The sequence below is a fragment of the Fusarium oxysporum genome, chromosome XII (genome assembly GCF_013085055.1).
Source record: "Fusarium oxysporum Fo47 chromosome XII, complete sequence".
Classification (NCBI taxonomy): domain Eukaryota; kingdom Fungi; phylum Ascomycota; class Sordariomycetes; order Hypocreales; family Nectriaceae; genus Fusarium; species Fusarium oxysporum.
In genome coordinates, this window is record NC_072851.1 from 1720254 (window position 1) to 1740674 (window position 20421).

Below are 20421 nucleotides of genomic sequence, written 5' to 3' on the forward strand. Positions count from 1 at the left end.
CTTTACAACCTAGTCAATTGGACTGAAAGAATAATAATATCTATTAGACTACAAGACTCAAGCCTCAACCGCTGTATGGGCCGAAGCCAGGTGCTCTCCCGCCATGAAGGGGCAACTATGAGGTCGTTCTGAAGTCTCGGGATTCGTCACCGCAATGAACCTCTGACAAGCCATTCTCATTGTCGATGGCCTCGGCAGCAAGTTAACAGGCAACCCAACAGTATCCTGCTTCACGTTTTCCTTGATCATCTTATTGATCTCCTTCAGAGTCTGCTTCTGAGGAATTACGTTCGGATCGGCACCAGCCAGCGATTCCAACCAACCCTTCAAAACATCAACACCTCTCTTTGGGATCGGTCGTACAGACGCTTGTTCTGTCATCTCTAGCCATGGGTGGCCAAGTGGCATTGCTAAACAGTATGGGATGTTACTTCCAAAGAAGTTCATCGGCATGGGGCGGAACATCCTGCGGCGGGATTCAGCGAGCTTGAGATAATTTAGAATCCATGTGGCGTCGCCTAGGTTCTGTGCGACTTGGTTGGTGTAGTTAGAAATGCGTATCTGATGCTCGATAAGTGGCTTCTCCAAATTCAGAAGAAACTCAGCCTCTGGCCATCGATCTTGAAGTTTCTTGAGATCGCCCTTTCCGCTCATTCTCTTCTTTACAGCATCGATGAAGTTTTGCTCGAGATCGTATGTGTAAACGTCTTCGCCTGTGACTGGGTCCTTCGTAGGCGTATCGACGAGTTGAGCTGCAACAGGGATGTACTGCATCAACTTAAGGCGTCTCCACGAGTAGATTGGATTCCAGAAGTCCACCATCTGCAGAGCGTTGAAGGTCTTCTCCGAAAAGAGCTGACATCGTGCTGCATTCTTATCGTCACCCAGGAACATCCTCTGCGCCATCCACACACCGTGCGCATCATCGACAGAGCTTTGAAGAATGACCCAGGGGTTATCACCCTCGCCCCATTGTTGAACAGCAAAGTTTGTTTGATCCCCTCCACGAATATCTTCTGCACCGTCTTCCAGGGTTCCCATCATGATGCCACCGGCAAGGACATTCTTTGGGACAACGAGCTGAGCGTCTTTCTCATTGGCTACCTCTTGAAGGGTACATAGCTTAAGTTCGCGAGATGCCCAAAGATAAGAGGGTCCATCGTAACCAAATGATGCAATAGAATACTTTTGGAACCACTTTTCTTGGGTGTAGTACTTGTGCTTGGCGCTTCCGAACTGTTCCTCATTCCAGGCTGTTAGAGAAGCGGGTGTTTCGGGCAGTACGTGAGCTGCTAGCCACTTCTTGTCGTACATGTTCCTATTCGGCTATGATGGCTTATTAGTGTACTGATTCTTCCGGAACGGATGGCGTGGATGAGGCAACTCACCAAAAGATCACTGTACCCTCTGAGCATCTCATAACTAAAGAAATGATCCGATGGTACAATATTCGCGTTGTTTGAAGTGGCAGCAATGTTGATGTTCGTCGTTAAGAAGAAGTGAGCTGCCCAGCGCTGGATGTTACGCGGGCGCTCTTCCGTCTCCCCACTGGCAGTCATAAAGTCCTTGTGTCGTCGGCTAGTAAACCATACTCTGAGTGAGTCTAGCACGATTCTTTCGAAAGTTTCACCGGATTGAACACTTGCTCCGTAGAGGGGAGGGAATCCAGGATGGGTGAGCCATGGGGCCTCCATAAGCTCGTTCGCGAGTCCAAAGTCAAGAAGATCAGTTACTCCTCGGCCACCGACGAGCCAGTGCATCCATGGTCTATCGTCATATTAGCGCAGTTATGGTCCAGTGTTCCGACGGAAACCTACTTGTGGATCTCTTTCATCACAATACCTCCATTCACATGGCCATTCAGAGGACCGAGGTACGCTTTGCCCGGAGCGTCGAAAGCATCCGTTGAGGAGCACAGATAAACCCAACCATGCTGCCCCGTGGCTTCCCCATTCATGATGAGGTCGCGCTGCGATGTTTAACAACCAGCCTGCTGGGAGAAGTAGGGGCAATGCACTTACGGCGTAGTATCTAAACTGCCCGTCTTCGCGCGACCAACTCATGATGTGCAGAATGTCTTTCTCTGAATGAATGGCAGAGGAGCTGAAAACTATATTAGCCTGCAATACTGTTGCGCAGGTGTTGACTCACGCTGCGATGAGAACAAACCAAGGCGCCCATGACACCGAAGCAATTGGTGCCTTGTCCCCCTTCTTATGATTTGCATCAGCAGGAAAGATGACTGAGATGAAGCGAAGTTCTGATCTGAACCATTCCTTCTGCTTGTTTCTAGGGACGGTTTGGCCATCTGCGACAGCATATGTCTGCAAGATGATATCGTCATCCTCTGCATCCAGTTAGCTCAGCAGTCCAGCAGTGACATGTCTGTCTACGCACCCCAAAACTGTGACATTAACTCGTTGTAAGTGTTGTGCTTTCGAAAGGCTTCATCAGTCTTGAGGCGGCTACCCCAGTAATCAACAAAGTCATCTTTGAGCTGTTCCTCCGTTGCAGGGGTGTCTTGATCAGGGTATGGTTGGCCTCCTTGAGGATTGATACCTCGGATGAACTTTCGATACCAGAGTTTCTGGTTAATGTCTTCGTAGTTTCCACGCTTGGGGTCTGCCATTGTTGCTCTTGGTGTAAGAACTGCGACTGAGAGTAGGACGAAGGTCCGGAAAGACAGCAGTTGGGATTTATGCCGAGCTATTGATGGGCGGGTATCGAGGGGAGCAAGTGATCTGTCTCTGTGTGTCCCAAGTAAATCGGTCAGAGACTTGGCTCCCTACACGCAGTCTCCCCAAGCCTTGTCACATCGCAGATACACCAAGGTTGCATCACATACGTCCGGTGCATACGGGCAGTCCTTTCTCGGCGTCAAGCATGTGTGAATGGTGTTTTGGCGTAACGTTTCTGACCACTCACCTGTCTGCGATTAGCAAATTTGCTGTTTGTGGCTTACTCCAGGCCAGCTGAGTTCCTTCGGGGGCTAGGCTCGGCCCACCCACTAATGTTCCGTTTACGATCTGTAACTGAGACATTGGCGATACCCCGCACGCAGCCCGTTCCAGACCAAAGTCAGCTACGCTATTGCTTGACATTATTGATGTAAGATAGGCACTTGTACCACAAAGAGACATATCTCCCCGCAACCCTGATCACCAATGGCTTTGGGTGACGCGGTGATCTTGGTTCCATTCGTTGATATACGCGATAGCTACCCAAGTAAGACATGTAGGTATACCAATTAAGAAGGGCTGAGCTCTCACATGCTCCGAAACTCTGAGCTGGGAGTCTCCTGCATGCATTTCTGTGCCTTCACCGCTCAAAGAGGGGCCAAGAGATCAATAGCCTTCATCAACACGAGCTTATGCAGTGAGAATATCTGCATGAGCGACTGGTTGTCAATTGAGTTTCAGCCAGCCTCAAAATGCTGAGACTTTGGTGATCGGGAACATATGCAGTTCCTGTCACATAACTCGGAATATTACCTCCGGAGACTGGCAACTCAGTGCTTAATTTCTTAGCACTCAGGTGTCCCCGAACACAAGAGCCATAGCATTTCCCACCAACGTTGGCGCTCATCTCGCGAATCCATTGAGGATTATCAAGTCTAACTGTTTAGTAGAGTCAGTTACCCCTCTCGTCAAGGAAAATGCCTGGACTTCAGACACTTGACAAGTTTCACCCTCCTGCCTTCTTGAAGGATTTCGAAGATGATCAGCTTGACAGATGGTCTAAGACTGTCGATGGCTGGTTCAGCGACGAGATAGCAGGCAGACAGCCAGGAAGAACAATTCTTACTCAGTTCTTCAACCCCACTCAATTCGCCTATGATCCGTCCTTACCCTCTGTGCCCATCACCTGGGTTGGCTTCCCACTGAATGTAAGTACGCAACCAACCTCATGGACCTCATTCTGACTGGGTCTAGGTCAGAATCAGACAGCCGACAGATGATGCGCGATGGGCGTATGCTGAGGATCCCGAGAACCAGCGTGCTCCTCCAGGCCGCGGCGTACCTCCACTAATCCGCAAGTTCCACCAAAAGAACCCGCAGACGGGAGAAGATGAGACTATTCAGATTTCCCAGCAGCGTGAGGACCGCTGGGTGATGGATGAGTACCTTGAATGGTCCACAAAAAAGGTAGACGGAGATATTCAGGTAGTGAGCTTCACCTGTGAGGGTCCGGAGGTAGGTGAAGAACAATATCTCCTATAGATCTCATACCAACTGATCACTAGTATTGGGAAGAGCTAGCTAAGCATAACCCCATTCTCACGGAAACCGCCATCAAGAAACCCGCGCCACAAGAGTTTGAGAGAAACAACAAGATCCTCAACATTTACAAGAAGCTGAATCCTGATTTCGCAGATCAGATCAAAGGTGACGATCTGGTCAAGGAAGATGGAACCTATGACATCTTTAACAAATGGAACGGTCACACCAACACTGGTACAATTGCTCACCTGATCCAAATCAACAACAGCCTCAGTGCTGAGATTGATATTGCTGCTCAAGCTACTGTTACTCGAACTGATTTGGTGTATGGAGAACCCATCACAAACATGATTACACTTTGTGGAGATGGATCTTCCTACGGTAACCCAGGAAGAAATTCTGATCCCACTGTAAGAGATCCAACTTTTTACGAGATATCTTGAGGTTAACGATAGACAGATTGGTGCAGCAGTCAACGAAGTCTGTCGTCTTGCCCACGATAAAGTACTTCCAATCCCAGCAACCATCTCAGTCAAAGACCCCGTAGCTCTGTACATCTACGACGCGGACTTCTCTTCTTTCCTACTTGATCGCACAGGCAAGCGACGAGGAAATGTCCGAGAAATGAGCCCTGTACCAGATGGTGTCTTCGACTGGTGTGATCGTGGTGATATTACCCAGAACATGGGACTGCATCTCCGAGTCTCGATCCCCAAGGGCCTGAAAACAGATGATGGCAGCCGCGACCTTAATGTCAGCGATCTTTTTGACCAAAACAACGGCGGCCGTTACGTTCACTACGGAAGTCAGTTTGCAGACTACATCTTCATGAGTGTCTCTGGTATCGTAGGTCCCAAGCCAGCGAAAGCATCCAAGCAGTGGCCGGGAAAACCTCAGCCTGCGATTACGTACACTGAGCCGTATGTGCAGAAGCCGATTATTGAGCCAAAGGTTCAGGGAGCGCCTCCAAGAATTGCTATCACAAGTAAGATGATGGCTTTGGAGAGTGGTGAGGTCAATGCTGTCGTAACGACATCTGATCTCAAGGTAATGGAGGTTAGAGGAGCGGCGAAGGAGGGACCACCAGACTACATGGGTATGCCGGAGCCTAGTCCTCCAAATGGGCCGGACTTCCAATCCATCAAGCCAAAGATCATCTATTAGAAAGATTTCCAGGCATTTACCCCGTTGAGCTAGATATGTCGTCATTGATTCCTGTACTGAGTTCTCAATAAATGTTAGCAAAACCCACCAAAGGAAGTAGTTAAAAACTGCAGAAAAGGCTTGCACAGCGTTGCCGCTTTTACAGAAAACTGATTTTTTAATGAAGCGGTGATTGAGTTCGTTATCAGCATCATACTACTTTGGCTACCTTGCACCAATCCGTGGCGGATGTGGATGTCAGTGGTATCATTACCACGTAAGAGGCTAGATGAGCCGAACATTTCTCTCCTTTGTAATAGCGTGTGTGCATGAAATGCGTGTCTCGTATGTAGTGAGATTCTCTCTCATCACATACCACGATGGCAGTGGGGCGAGTAGTCCAGCCGTTGAGATGTAAGACAACGAAAGGTCTAGACTCCTGGTCATTTCTGGCATTACTGGAGTCTCATTTGCGATGCAAGATCTATGCGGGACTAAGAGGGGTAACCGGACTAAAATTCAGCTCGCCACCTTCTCGCATACTAGCCTTTTCTGAGATGTTCGGAAGGTCTTATCTGTAGCTAGTCCTTTTGGGAACGCGAGGGAGGACAGCGAGTGCTACCCTCGGCGCAGTGCTTGGTCTGATTCCTCCAAGTCTCCCCAAGCAGAGGTATACATACAGTCTTCATTTATTTACCATTCTACCCCACAATAATAATAACGATCTCGCCGCAATATTCGTATCATACTTCTCCAGATAATCGCGATGAAACCACCAACATCTACGGGAGACAGCCCGAAGGTAGCCAATTGGGAAGATGATATCCTACCAATGATCAAAGCACCTTACTGGATTACCGTTGACCCCGAGGGAGTTGGCCAAACATGGATTGGTGAAATGCAGTACTGGGGTAAATGGGATCTTTCTAACTACGACGATGTCAAGAAGCGGGCTGCCGGTATCTATAAGCATCTGCGATCCCAGGCGATGCCTGTAACCCGCAACCCGGACCACTACTGGCCTGAAGCTGCCCTCGAGGTATTTCGCAACTGGGTAAATCATGGATTTCCAAAAGATTCAACAGCCGAACCTTCGCAGAGTCCCGTAATTCCCGATCCCGTTGACCCTCCCATAGCCTATAGAGTCAGGAGGGACATCATGAGTCTGAGCCCAGAAGAACTTGTAGCCTACCAGGCCAAGCTAGACGATGTGCTCAGGGTGAGGGAGTTAGGATCCAAATGGCAAGAGCTAGGAGTCCTCCGTGAGCGAAAGATGTCTCAAGAACAGATAATGTCCGCTAATTGACACTGCAGACGCATATTGGTGTCTCCACTACCAGGAAGCAACATTTATGTGGCATCGTGCTTACCTTCGCTATGTCGAAGAACTCATGGACTTCCCCATCCCCTACTGGAATGGGTTTGCCAAAGAGGCTGCATGCCCAACGTCGAAGTTTGCCGGCATTCCTCCAATGTTTCTTGAAGAGACATACCAGCATCCTTCTGGCGAAACTCGACAAAATCCACTGCGATTTGCCAAAGCGTTGAACGGGAAGTCGAAAGATGGCAAGAGTAGTACCGTGACTCGAAACCCTATCTTGACAGAGGGCCCTGATGCGAAGGGCTGGAAAGAGAAGATTGCGCTTTTCAAGATTTACCACGACCAGATAGCCCACGCACTAGAGCAGAAGACTTATACAACCTCTGAGTCAGCACAGCACTTTGGAGTGCCGTGGGCTAACATTACTGATTTCACTGATGATCAGCCTGATAAAGACTATCCATTTCGTTTCGACTTCGATGGCTTGTTTGAGCAGGTGCATGATAACTTCCACGGCTGGGTTGGACCTGATATGGTAGGTCACAACTTTAGACATTACTAAGAGAGGCCTACTGACTGACACGGCTCAGGCTGACAACACTTACACTGCTTTTGACCCCATCTTCTTATCATATCACGCAAATATGGACCGCCTGGCTGGCATATTCATGGATGCGAATCCTGAGAACCAATTCACCTCCCGCTTCCCGCTGCAACCGTTCATCAACAACGGAACCGACATTGACTATGATGACCCTCGCCGTTGGCGATATACGACAATCGGTGATATGGCTAAGGATACTCGCGCACTTGGTTACATGTACGGCGAACCGGCAAGCCCTGACTTCTCAACTCGCAAGACTGCCGAAGAAAGGGGTATTCGTCGCGCTGTATCCAGTGGAGGCAAGGCAATAGTTTTGCCTGCTGGGTTGCCAGGCCAAAACATGACCGCAGCTACTAACTCTCTCAAAAGCACTAAAAAGAGAGAGCTGATTCCTTATGTGGTTTTCACTGAAGTTGGCTGTACAACCTCCAGCTACCGTATCGACGTCTTTACTGCTGGTGCAGAATCTACTGCTCCTGATGTAGTCGGTAACCCCGATTTTATCGGACAGGTGACACGACTAGGAATGGGACGTGGAAGAGATGGTTCAGGACCGCCAAACACAAACCGATGCCGCAAACCAACTGCAACAAGGGTTCTTTCTGCCGGAAAGTTCAAGGATAGCCTTTCAAAAGGTGATGCGCTAAAGATTAAAGTGACAGACTTAGAGACGGGAAAGGAGGTTGATGAAGAAGAGTATACACAAATGTCAGGTTTCGTTCCAAAGCTGGCTTGGCTACCGGATTACTAGTTTACATTTAAATCAATTGGAGAAGTTAGAAGCCCATAGGAATAGGCCTGGGAGACAAGCAGATAGCAATAGGACCAAGATTAAAGTCAGATGGGCCAACAGGTTCGACTTTTTTCTTGGGTACCAGGTCTCGTTTGTGTCTACTGTCATATCTGCTTCTCTGTATATTTAGACCGCGATCGATGATCTATAACTAAATTCTCTACCCCAAGAAGAGCACGGGCAATCTCACCCCCGTGACTCTTCAAAGTCACGAATATCATTCTGAATCCTGTAGAACTCTATGTCGCTGTCACTATCCCCATTAAGGGTTGCATACTTTGCCTCCCATTCCTTGAACAATATGCTGGAACGTTCAAAAGACTCGAAGAAATCCGAACCTTCCAAGATATCACACATGTTCCTCTTTGTCTTCTCAATATCGACGTCTGAAAGCTTAGTGAAGTCGATTCTGAACATAGCATCGCGGAGCCACCAGAACCTGCACTTCAACTTATCCTCGTCGAAGAAATTCGATGGTTTCTGGGTATACATGTACATGGCAATGTCCCTCCCGCTGCGCTCGGTTTCTGCGTAAATAAAAATGTTAAATATTTGTGTGTGGTACTACCAAGGGCTTCCATGTTGAAGCCACTTTTAGATAGGATATTGATAAAGTTATGTGCTTGACTGGGTTGTCGTGTCTGGTGAATTTAGAAGTGGGAAACAGCCGAGCCTTGCGGAGGGTTTATATACCCAACCATCCATTCTGACTGAGCCTTGAATACTTCAATGAACATCGATTTGCGACCAATCTTCGTTTCAATGCTGGTACCACCATGTATGGCTAAGTCACACGAAGGTGCCCTATTTCACGCTTTTACCCATGTACGTGATTCGACTTGCAAACCACCTAATCTAATCACGATGGAGGTATGTCACTTATTGCTTGAGATTCTGTCGGCTTCGTTTCACATAGTTGCACCAGGAGCTGTTCCTAATATAATACTTTCTCAATTCATATTTACTTCAGAAGGCTTGCAATGCAAAGTCTGAGTCTATTCTAAGCTTCGAATCGCCGACCGCTTACTTCCTTTTGGCTAGATGAGAGCTGTTTCGACATTGCCTCCGACCACCAGTATTTAATGAGGGCTACGCTTAAACATCACTTGGAAACATCAGTCTTACTGTGGTCTCATTCAATGAGCCGTAGCTGTATTTTATACTACGCTATAGTAGGAGTAGCCCTAATACCGTCCATTTCGCCTCCCAGATCCCTTGTCTAGCCCTTTAGGCTTTCCCACCTCACTTGCGGTTTGTGCAGTAACGGCTCTTACTGCAGTTGGTGCATTCCTGCATCCGACCACTGCCATTGTGCCAGTGCGTGACAAACTTGTCTCCGCTTGTCTCGAACACCATGTTGTCGGTGGGGTCGAAATAAGCATTCATTTTCATGGCCTCCAAGGCATCATACACCTCGTTTCGTGTTGAGTCATAGTACTTGTCCTTCATGTAAACCTCCACGGTCATTGTTGTCCCGCTGATGGATGCAGACTTGAAGCGATCGCCAAAGGCATCTTCGACAGGCTTGAACGATGGTCGGTCATATGTCACGCCGGGCTTCTGCTCGAAGCGAAAGTATCCAATGTGTGAGTAGGACATTTTGATAGTAGAAATTTGTTTTAATAAGCTTAAGTATATCTAGGTTGAGTTATTGAATTGAGTTGTAAGCCAGTTGTTTTGTATTTGGTAAAATTGGAAGCGAGAAAGAATTGAGTACAGTGGCTTTTATAGTTAAACTGGGTGGGTGATTAAGTGACTCTGGTGAAAATGACAGACTGTTGATATGGTATCACATTGCTCAAATGAATCTTCTGGAATCACGCTCCTTACCCTAAACATAGTGAATCAGTGATTAAGAATGGCAGAGGTCAGCTACACAAGGTCCAACATGAGTCTCGTGGGGGATTTCCATATTTCAGTGAGTATCTCATAGTCTCATAGATGCTCTTCACGGCTCAATATCTGTGTTATTCATGCCCTTCATTGCCAGTATTGATCCTTCGCCTCTTGAACGCAGGCTCATTTTCTGGTCTCACCAAGTTGCCGGGCAGGTCGGTCACTACCGCTACCGCACTCAGCAAAAGCTTAGCGTATGCTGCGGCTACAGCAGCAGCGTAGTTCTGCCAGACTTTGTTCTTCTGAGCATCACTGTAGTCGCATATCCCTCTTATCACAAGACAATCCGCCCTATTCATTACCCCCGCAGCTTCCATCTCAAAGCATAGCGCTCCGAACTTGCGTGACAGCCGATCACGCAAAGTCGCATCTTTGATCACACGGTTACCCGATGCTACCAGTCCATAATGGATCCTGGGTTCTGTTGTCAACCGTGGGACTCGCGTCTCAAGATGTGAGCAGTCGGGCTTGCAATTCCTGCGAGAACAAGAAGTGCGGAATAATACGTCCAGCTCTTGACCCGGGTTACCATAAGATGGCAGTGATTTGACGATTTCTGTAAGGTATGGGTTCAGGGCATCAAACCCGATATCTGGGTCCGAACGGATCTTGCTAATAGCATTAGTCAAGATGCGAGGCGGTCGGCGCAATATGCCTGTCACCTCAAAGTCGGTTCCCTCATTCTCCTTCCCTAGATCGTACTGGATCACACCAGGGAATGTGCTGGTAGGTAAACTGACAACAACGTCGCCTAGTCTGATATCATCACTATCCGAGGGTGCACCACCAGCGATGCCAACCAATAAGCAGAACTGTATAGACATGAAGCTGCGCGTCATATCAGATATTGCTGATGCAGCTGCATTTGTTCCATATTCTCCAGCTGGAAGAGATGTTGCTACCACCAGATGCTGTGATATCTCGCCCAGTGCATACTGATTGTTGTCACCGAGCACGCTTGCCATGCTCTGGTGTCTTTGATCAAACAGGACTCGTATTGCCTTCAGCTCAACCGGTAACGCGCACAGGATGCCAACCGTATATTGGCTTCGTGCGTAATACTTGCTCTCGATCAACGGAACAGCTCTGCTCTTGGGCGACCTCCCCACTGACGATAGTTGACGTGATACACTCGAACTCCGTATTGAGGAGGTCACGAGACTCGCACCAACTCCACTGTCTGCATCTGCCTCGTCTGATAGATGACTGACAGTTACCTCCTCTCCTGGTTGTTGTTGCGTAGGAGGACCAACATCTCCCCAAATCCAAGAAAAGCCCGGATTATGTCCAAACACTATAGCACCACCACCTTCGATAGCCATGGGAATCCCTCTGGCACATAACTTGTGAGATAGTGCAGATGGGAAAAGTACATGGACTGGTTCTCCATGATGTGCAGTAACACAGCCACAATGGCATCTTCCGGAGATGTTGACCGCATTATGCCATATAAGATCGTCACTTAGCCGGATATAGTCATCGCTAGAACTGCGATGGTCTCTAACGATATCCTCCATATCCGAGACACAGCACGCAAGAAGGTATCGATGACGCGGAAGTTGAGACCAAGTCTCGCAAGGAGCTGGGCCAACCGGTCGAACAAGTTCTCCAAAGCCGCGTCCTGTCAGCGTTACGGCCTGAAGTGCCCTCGTCAAGTCAACCCATCCCTTCCCAGCAGGGTCAAGGGTGACTAACCGTGGATGTAACGGATCACGGTTCGCGCTCAGGTCCTCGAAGTCCCATCCCTCGAGGTACTTTCGTGGCATGTTCCCAAGGTTTCCGCGGTGACGCCTGGCGATATCTGTCTGATGGTCGAGCATCTTTTCAAGCACATTGTAGTACTGATCAATTCTGTCTGCCAGGACGATAAAGCCGTTCCTTTCTGGATAGAGCTTCAGAGCTTGGTTCTTAGGGTTGATGAGTACATCAATTGCTGAATCAGCCGTGAAGGGTTTGGGTGACTCTTGTAAGTCATCAGCCTTGAAGATAAAAGCTGATTGGAACTTGTCAGTGCTGTCAAATGCTAAAGACGCTCTTACAACGTGCAATAAAGCGCTCGTGCCGTTAGTCAGCCATCCGCGTTTATCGTTCTCGTCCCAGAGCAGAAAGAATTTTGAAGAGATCCATTTGAGTCGCGGGATAAAACCATTACGAGCCACATGCACTGGCGTGTCTTTGATACCGAGTTCGAAGCTCGAGCCTCCCGTAATCATTCTTCCTAATGTTATGATGGTGCCAGCAAGAGCACATTGTGAGTGTGGCTTCGGAAGCTCTGAATGTCTAACATCGTACCGTGCCTGAGCCGATCCTATCAAGTTCCATTAATTAGTCGTATAACCAGGTAGATTCGATTTCAACAGCTCACCAGCATAGAACTTAGCTTCAGAGCACCACCCTAAAATGTGGCGGCAACTTGCAAGATTCAATGATCCAACATCGTCGTCTCGGTGTAGATTGTCAGCCAGATACGATATGCGGCATCCGTCTTCTTGATAAATCAAATGCCAATAGACCACATCTTTGAATTGCTTAGTCGGTACGAGCATTGTCGAGAAGCCCTTTACGTAGACCTTGTCATTGAACTGGTCAACACGTGTTGCTCGAGCTAAACCTGCCATGAGGTTCAGAGGTATCTCGAGGCCGGTGTTCTTCTGAAGTTTCGGCAGAATGGGAAAACCTTTCACGATGATGGGGTTCTTGAAGATGCCATGCCAGCAATGACCGTTAGCGATACCTGGTGATTCCGGAAGTTGTTCTACCTCGAATGCGATTTCAAAGACGACAGCCTGCGGCATTACCCGACTCGGGTACATGGATCCAATAGAAGGAGTGCAGTAAACCAGCCCCTTTTGGCGTGGCGAACTCCTCAAAGCCGCTCCCAGCCAGGCAAGTTGCTCTCCAGTCTCTGAGATGGAAGCTGCGGACCCATCCATCTCCACCATAAGCTTTGACTCCTTTATCCAGGCGGATAGTCTTGTACCATCTGGTAAGCGGGCTTTGAAGTTGTTAGATAGTGCTGTGTCAGAACAGGATGCGAAAGCTGAGACTGTATCTTACTGCGATGTGGACCACCCTGCTCTAGCTTTAGTAAGTCGCGTATGAGGTACAACATCATGTCCCCTGTGACGGGCCAAGTCTGCTTTAAGAACTGAGCGCAGTTTGAAGCTTGTGCGTCGGAAGAAGATCCGGTGAGAGTAATGACTCCGGGAAGTGCTTCGTTTGGGGGCTTGGAGTAGTCTTGTGAGTCAAAGAACTCAAGAATATCCCAGTCAATCTCAAATAACACGCTGCAAGGCTCAGATGCTATGCTCCTGCTGACTCTGTGAGGTGGTGGAAGTGAAGATAATATCTGATCTCGAATAAGCTGAATCGCGGGTAGTTCTTGCAGGGTAGAATCCATATCTCTTTGGAGCTGGGTCAGTAACCATGTGTAAGCTTCCGTGTTAGGTGCGAAGTCTCGGTATGCCGCAACCCAAATGTCAGAATCTTCATACATATCCTCCTCATCCCGTTCCCATATTTCGAGACTTTCCAAACCTTCTTCGACTGACGTTCCGTCCAAATCTTCGTTTTTATCCCAGAGGTCCATACGCTCCTGCAAACTCATAGAGCCTGACTGGTCTCTTATCTCGCCAGGCTCAACCTCACTTTGGCTAAGACTGATCTCCAAAAAGGCTGCAGTAATCTCACTAAGCAAATAGAGATGTTAGTAAGTTCGGCCGGTCACTAGCCATAACTGCCTGGACCTGGCTCTTCATGGAGATCTAAACAACTCCATAAATTGGGAAAGGGTATTGAGATAGAGCGTTGCTGACCTTCTGTGCCTGTGAACAAAGGCCATGACATCTCGATGCATCTGGGTGGTTGCACAATACCCAATCTTCAGAGCGAAAGCCTTGAGAAGGCTTGGCAGCGTATCAGATATGTTCACTTGAGTTCTTTGCCCTGTGTTGGAAGATGCAGAGCTGACTCTATTGTAAAGGTCGGTAGCTAGCTCTGATATGTATAGACGCTTTCTGGAGAACGTGGTACTTGAGACGTCGGAATATTCAGTGGCCGAGTCATCGACAGCGTGGCCATCCGGACCGTGCAAGGACTCTTCAACCCCCGTATCATCGTATGGGTTCTTTCCGCTCCTGTTTGTGAAAGATGCGGACGCATATGCCGAGTCCGTGAAAGCTGAAGGGGCAACTGGCGTAGTCGGGGCGGGCAATACCTCAGTATCGCTAGCATCGAAAGAACCTTTTGTAAAGTCAACAAGTAATTGGCGTATATCATTGTCCGTGTTCTTTTCACATAGCAGATCTATTTGACGTTTTACCCAGACGAAGTTCCCGTTCGCGGAGGTTTTCAAGGCAGATCTGATCTTACCCTCAAGAGCAGGATGCCCAACTACCAACTCCCCGCGCTCGAACCGCGATGATAGTTCGGAGTCCACATACAATTCGATATCAGGATTATCTTCTGGGATGTAGATTGAATGAAGTCCTGCCCAGCCGATGTGACTCAAGATTCCTGGTCTTGACGAGAGACAAATTGAGAGTGGTGAATAGATTTGAAGCCCTTGAAGCACGTTGATCACCTTACTCCGCTCTGTGTCTTTACACCCATCAAGTCCATCAACGACTATGTATGTCTTCTTGTTGGTCTTTAGGGCATCGCCCAATGCTTTCGTCATCAGTCTGGTATCAAACGAATCGGTATGTAGGTTTTCGAGAAACAGGACCCTATCTTGACGGTCCTTGGCAAGTTGTCGATACAAGGAGTAAAGAATAGTAAGGGCTAGTAGCGAATTGTTTTTATCCCACTGACAAAAGAAAAAAGCGATTTGAGAATTTCCAGACTGCCTCTGAATCAGGTCACTGACCATGTTGGCGAGTATGACCGTCTTTCCTGCTCCTGGCCGTCCTGAGTAGAGCAAAGTAGAAGAGTCATTGCAGGCAAGGAAACTTTGATACTCAGGGAGAAGTTTAAACAAATCAGTGGTTCCAGACTTCCGTATCTTTAGCCACGGAGTCAAGTAGTCGTATGTTGAATATCTTTCAACGACTTCAACATTGTGAGCGAGACTGTTTGGTTGCGACTTGGATTTGCCAAAATCAAAGATGTTCGCAAAGCCGCCAGTTTGTAGGGGAGCTGGTTGGAATTGGAGAATCATCATTTCCTCCCGAATCTTTGCTGCCCACCGCTCGAGATCTGACTCGTAACCTTTCAGTTTAGAGTCCATGAGGAAGGATATAGCCTTTGCAAAGACTGAGCTTCGTAGCGACTTGACTATGTAGTGGCATGTATGGACAACGACGCCGAAATATTCATGAAGAAATGATTGAAGCTTTTTAGACCGTGCGTAAAACAATCTTATTTCCATGCGACGGGGTGCGTTGCGACCAGCGCTCATAAGCGTCATAGATGCCTTCTCCAGCCAGCGAGGATACTCCGCAAGAATCTATTGATGTGATCAGGTCTATATAAACATTTCTACAGAGGGAACATACCGTGAGCGTCAAGCATACAATCAACCAGACACTTGTCGCAAGCAACGACATAGATCCGCCCAGCTCGACCTCTCCGATAGAGGCGAACTCCTGCACAGCTTCCAAGAAACCGGTCAGCCGTGGTCCAAAAGTCCGACCACCACCTTTCTGTTTTCCTCCTGCAACTATATCAACTTTGGCTACTACTCTCATGACATCTGTGATCGTCGGAGGTAAGAAATTATCTTGATGCGTTTCAAATGAAAGCCTTTCCTCATCGGAAAGATCAGCCAAAAGCATCGAGATTGCTTGGGCAAGTCGAATGTCTGGCTCTAGTGAAGCCGCGGCTGCTGCCTCGCTGGCCATGATCGCAGTTCAGTCAACGCCGACGTTGTATTCAAGGTCAGGAATAAGTTAGAGTAAGATAGGTTATTACGAAGTAAGATAATGAGGCCAATAGCAAAAAGCGGGGTACGACCAGGCATTTGAAAGTGAGGCTGATGGTACGTCCCTTGTGAATATGATTTGTCACATATGTAAGCAGTTTAGGCCAGCCGATGATACTAAAAAGCCAGCTTTAGTTACTTAAATTCCTGACAGTTCATTGAAGCCTGTTTTGTCTAGACTGGTCTAGCCTCCAATCTCCATAATACATCCTCCATGTCAAAAAGAAGCAAGCCACCACCACAGAAAAAGACAAAAAGAAAGAATAATCCTACAGTTGCTTTTTTTTTCACAGTACATCCGCTTTCAAAGTGGCTTAAGCTACAGTAGAGATTAATACGTCATATTGTATCATGCAGCGCCTGTAGACGCGATAATGCACAGAAACCACACCAAGATTGCTTAAATTCCGGCTCAAATAACAGCAGGCGGGCTTCTTGATTGCGTATGCCACAAAGCTCGTTTCTTTTTCCAAAAAGCTAGAAGAGTACTTTTCTACAAAGCAGGATTATTGAGATATGGTCGGATGTCGTTACTTGCCATGTTGTTAAGTATGAGTAGATATTAAGTCTGCCCTGGCTGAGTTTAGACAACCTGACATTCTATAATAATTGCTTTTTGTATCATCCCCTGGCGTTTCAAATTACAATTGTATACTCTATACTTAAAAGAAATAGTGTTATTCTATTAGCCCATCTTTGATATACATTTTAATTGAATAAAAAGGAAGTAAATAAGATAAAAGAGTTCTGGACATGAGTGTCACAATACCTGCATATCGGCCTTTGAACTGTAAGAACGTAAGCATTATAACTTTGCCATAAGTATTACACTGCCATTTTAGGACCCCACGTGCTATAGCTACCTGTAACTTAATGACATCTCCCTGATGCTTTGGCCTTGGAACTGGTAACACGACTTGTTATTGCATCAGCGGCACAATTGAAACAGGGCCCCCTTGTAAATGATGCTCATCAGGGAACAACAATCTATCTGAACTTGGCCAAGGTATAGATATATGACATCAGTAGCTACGACTCTTCCTCGGACAAATCACAAACTCAAATAAGATGATGATTCAGGCGGTTGATGCCATGTCTCTCACAGCAAATCCAACTTCTTGACTTGAAAGTCTTCCAACAGAGGTCCTGCAATCTATTTGTTCCCATCTCTGTCGCCAGTATCAAGGCAACAATCTCATTCCTTACTCTGAGCTTCCGTGGACAGATCAAACTGTCCCAGATCATGATACCACTTCGTCCAATGCTGAAACCGTCCAAGACCTATGTGCGCTCGATCGCGTATCGCATAGGTTCCGGGACATCGCTCAACCTTTCCTATATCATGAGTTCCCTAGTCTTGAGCGTCGCGAGAGGCGCCTAGAGCCCTTCCTTCGCACTGCTATTGCCAGACCAGACTTGGCTAAGGCTTTCAAGACCTTAGCTTTCAATTCGAACCTGGCAGCTGATTTGCACTTCGGCTTGGCTCGCAATGTGTATCAACAGGGACTCGAAGTTTTGAAACCGACGTGAACCAAGTCTGGAGTGGGAGACTGGAAGATCGTCTTGAACTGAAGCATCATAAAACATTGCAGGCGTTTCCGTTTGGATGCGATGAAACCTTCCCTTACAAAATCATGTTTGTGGAGAGTTGCCTACGCCGAGACTCTTGTTCTGCTCCTCGCTTTACTGCCCAATCTGACAACCCTTATGGCCGACGGAGAATTTATCGGCTGTTTCTTCCATCTGCTTTCACAGTCTTTTGGTATCAGCATTATCAAACTAAGGCATCGTTGTACCACTCGCCTCCCCATGCAACTATGGACCTGGGGCCCAATCTGGATGAGTTCATAATTGGACCTCATTGTCAAGTGGGACAAAAGTAAAGGCCCAGGACGATTTCCTACTACATGTCAGATCAAGAAGTCAATATAGACGAGGCACCTCCTTCTAGACTGCAATGCCATGATCTGGAGAAGCTACTCACCTCTTACAACCACCCCCTGTTGTCCTGTCGATTTGAGATGTGCAACGCCAAGAGCCATGTTAATCTACCATGACCCCATTCCACCACCTCGCCAACTTCTGCACGACTGTTCAATCCCTTCACCTGGACTTTCGGCCTGATGCCAATTTGTTCGGAGCTACAATAGGAGCAGTTGAGAAGTTTACCAATTTGAGGGATCTCTTTATAACCCAGGCTCTTATTCATTTTGGACTTCACGAAGGAACATGTCTCTTACCAACGTCTTGCCGGATAATATTGAGGCATTGACTGTGTTTGCCTGTGTGAAAACCAATGCCCTTATAACGGCAATCACTGGCTTCCTGTGTGTGATGGGGACAGGGAAATTTCCTCAAATAATGCGAATATGGATGGAACAGCCCGGCCAGGAAGAACTTTGGGAGATATACCGTCAGGACGGCAAATTCAAACGGAATTTTATACAGTTGGTTTATTAGTTAAATACTACCTAAGTGGAGTTTCAAAAGATGATGTCTCTAATTAATACTTATATTGTATTTTAATTTAATATTTAGTATGTCTTTTCTAATGAAGAGGATTAAAAAGCCCAACTATTCCTAATACTTTCCTGTAATATTAACGTGTCTCCATTTCCCTGTATCCGTTTATAGACCCATGTCAGGTCTTTGGTTGAGCTGTCAAATGGCTCTAAATACACATCACTGATTCTATGTGACTCTGGTAGTGTTGGAATAGGGACGTCTACATAAGTACTAAGAGCCCACTCTTCAAGAGGGGAGCACTCGTAGAACCCGCTCTCCTCGATTTCAATGACCCTGCAAGCAATGGTTGCAGCTAAGGGCCCGTTCCATATGCCCTCCTGGTGTGACACGGTAATAAGCAACTTGAGAGCACATCGTCGAATCTTTGGACATCGGCATTTCAGGATTGTGTAATATAGAGGTAGTATTATACCCATGTCCGCACTGAAGCTGAACCTTTCACTGCAAGCTCCAGATAAAAGATCTGCAGCCATCATGGATTCGGCAGCCTGCAAGAGATGCTCGGCAAGGGTAACAATAGAGAAAAAGCCCGCGTTAAAGAGATCGTAACTCAGTTCATCGTTGGGGTCGAGACAGGTCCCAGCCATCACATGTGTCATGGTATGGTGGATACGGAGAAGGGTAAGCGGTAGCGTTTTCACAGGACTATCGTTTGAAAGCTTGGTATATGAGTGTTTATAGAGCCTCAACCAACAGTCGAGGTCTTTCTGGATGTGTCCCTTCTCCTGCAACATTGTATTCGTGATTGATTGAGCAGTTGTCTGTAAATGGCGAGCATACGCATCGAGTCGGTATACCCTATTGACAAGTTCGTCGAGGTGCTGCCTTGCGATAGTTATGGTAGGAAAGGCACAATTTCGATGACTAAATGCACAATCCTGAGCGTCAATAGACACCTTATGGGGGAGCCGGTGGAAGCTAGCTGAATAGAGGTACAAACGGAGGAATGCTTCTGTGACGGTATCTTCCACTGACTCGTTATGGAACTTGAGCACAACAATACCACTCTCGACTTGGGACTGCGAGCTGAGAAGAGGAAGCAAGCTTAGGCCATTCTGAAGGTGTCTGACGCCTGTCTTAATGTTTCCTCGCAGAAACTCAAGACAGATAAAGATCAGACATGAGATGGTCACCACTCGGACTGATTCCTTATCTCCAATAGCCAGGTGGTGTTGGAGCTGCATAATCGCCGCGTTGTAATGCTGCAACATAAAGCTCTCATCGTCAGATATACCAGGCTCCGAACTTCCGTCATGGGGCGAGAGCATCCCCCGTTTATGAGCGGAGGCCAGTGCTAGCAGAGAGTGCAGAACTGCGTCTTCTTGGGCGCTGACCTGAAGAACGAGCGTATTCCAGAAGTCAGACGCAAATATACCGGGGATCTTCTTCCTTGCCCTGGTTATAAACCAAGCGAAGTATGACTGCGTAATTTTGTTCCGGGAAAATGAGCATGAGGGCGTCATGTGCTGAGAAAGGCTTCTAGTTGTGGAGGGAAGCGGATGTCTCGAATCCCAGATGCCATATCCGTCACAGGCGCGACCGGTGCTAGAGCAGCGTAGGCACCCAGGGCGTCCTTCATCGCATTTAATGCGTCGAATTCTAGACAAAGGGGATATCAGCCCTGTGCGCCCGGTTACAGCTTGCTGACCTTACCTGCAAGTCCGACACCCCGATTTTGACCTTGTAGATTTCTTGCGACCTCCGGGAGCCCTGGCGGGTTCCATCGCGCTCATGGCTGCCTCGGTCTTGTCGGGAATCGGTTTTCAAGGCAACACTGGGAGATACGGTGACGCGTTCAGTCGGAGTGGTAGAGACAAGATTAGATGACTCAAGATCTATTCTACCGACCGCGCTCTGTATACCACCAACCGAGCTGGATTCAAGCCCCGCTTATTTAGCTACCATGGTTCGCCAGTTCGGCTGTTGTCGTACATGATTGGTAGAGAGGCTGCCCCACCATTGTCTTTAGAGTTCAATTGAACCAGATAAGGTTAGTGG

At 47.6% G+C, this 20421-nt stretch overlaps 6 protein-coding genes across 6 annotated transcripts; 2 read left to right on the plus strand and 4 right to left on the minus strand.

The window, feature by feature from the left end:
- Nucleotides 1-51: 51 nt before the first annotated feature.
- FOBCDRAFT_325032 (uncharacterized protein) lies at nt 52-2629 on the minus strand (the record flags this gene model as incomplete). Its single annotated transcript, XM_031193955.3, has 6 exons — nt 52-1326; nt 1389-1767; nt 1818-1969; nt 2022-2103; nt 2152-2347; nt 2398-2629. The coding sequence occupies 6 exons, from the start codon at nt 2627-2629 to the stop codon at nt 58-60; spliced, it is 2310 nt and encodes a 769-aa protein (XP_031030576.2). The 3' UTR covers nt 52-57.
- A 1414-nt stretch (nt 2630-4043) lies between these two features.
- On the plus strand, nt 4044-5501 carry FOBCDRAFT_193710 (uncharacterized protein). Its single transcript, XM_031193956.3, has 3 exons — nt 4044-4193; nt 4244-4630; nt 4680-5501. Exons 1-3 carry the CDS (start codon nt 4113-4115, stop codon nt 5382-5384), a joined length of 1173 nt encoding a protein of 390 aa, XP_031030577.3. The 5' UTR covers nt 4044-4112; the 3' UTR covers nt 5385-5501.
- A 628-nt stretch (nt 5502-6129) lies between these two features.
- FOBCDRAFT_193711 (uncharacterized protein) lies at nt 6130-8204 on the plus strand (the record flags this gene model as incomplete). The annotated part of the gene is made up of 3 exons (XM_031193957.3): nt 6130-6625; nt 6678-7219; nt 7275-8204. The coding sequence occupies 3 exons, from the start codon at nt 6130-6132 to the stop codon at nt 8037-8039; spliced, it is 1803 nt and encodes a 600-aa protein (XP_031030578.2). The 3' UTR covers nt 8040-8204.
- Nucleotides 8205-8267: 63 nt separating this feature from the next.
- On the minus strand, nt 8268-9680 carry FOBCDRAFT_282560 (uncharacterized protein; the record flags this gene model as incomplete). Its single annotated transcript, XM_059611621.1, has 2 exons — nt 8268-8608; nt 9356-9680. The coding sequence occupies 2 exons, from the start codon at nt 9678-9680 to the stop codon at nt 8268-8270; spliced, it is 666 nt and encodes a 221-aa protein (XP_059468212.1).
- Nucleotides 9681-10015: 335 nt separating this feature from the next.
- FOBCDRAFT_325035 (uncharacterized protein) lies at nt 10016-15817 on the minus strand (the record flags this gene model as incomplete). Its single annotated transcript, XM_054707875.2, has 5 exons — nt 10016-12285; nt 12343-12972; nt 13035-13666; nt 13793-15423; nt 15473-15817. The coding sequence occupies 5 exons, from the start codon at nt 15815-15817 to the stop codon at nt 10049-10051; spliced, it is 5475 nt and encodes a 1824-aa protein (XP_054563850.2). The 3' UTR covers nt 10016-10048.
- Nucleotides 15818-18364: 2547 nt separating this feature from the next.
- FOBCDRAFT_193717 (uncharacterized protein) lies at nt 18365-20214 on the minus strand (the record flags this gene model as incomplete). The annotated part of the gene is made up of 3 exons (XM_059608755.1): nt 20077-20214; nt 18485-20022; nt 18365-18396 (listed from the first exon to the last, which is right to left on the minus strand). Exons 1-3 carry the CDS (start codon nt 20154-20156, stop codon nt 18365-18367), a joined length of 1650 nt encoding a protein of 549 aa, XP_059466432.1. The 5' UTR covers nt 20157-20214.
- Nucleotides 20215-20421: the final 207 nt, after the last annotated feature.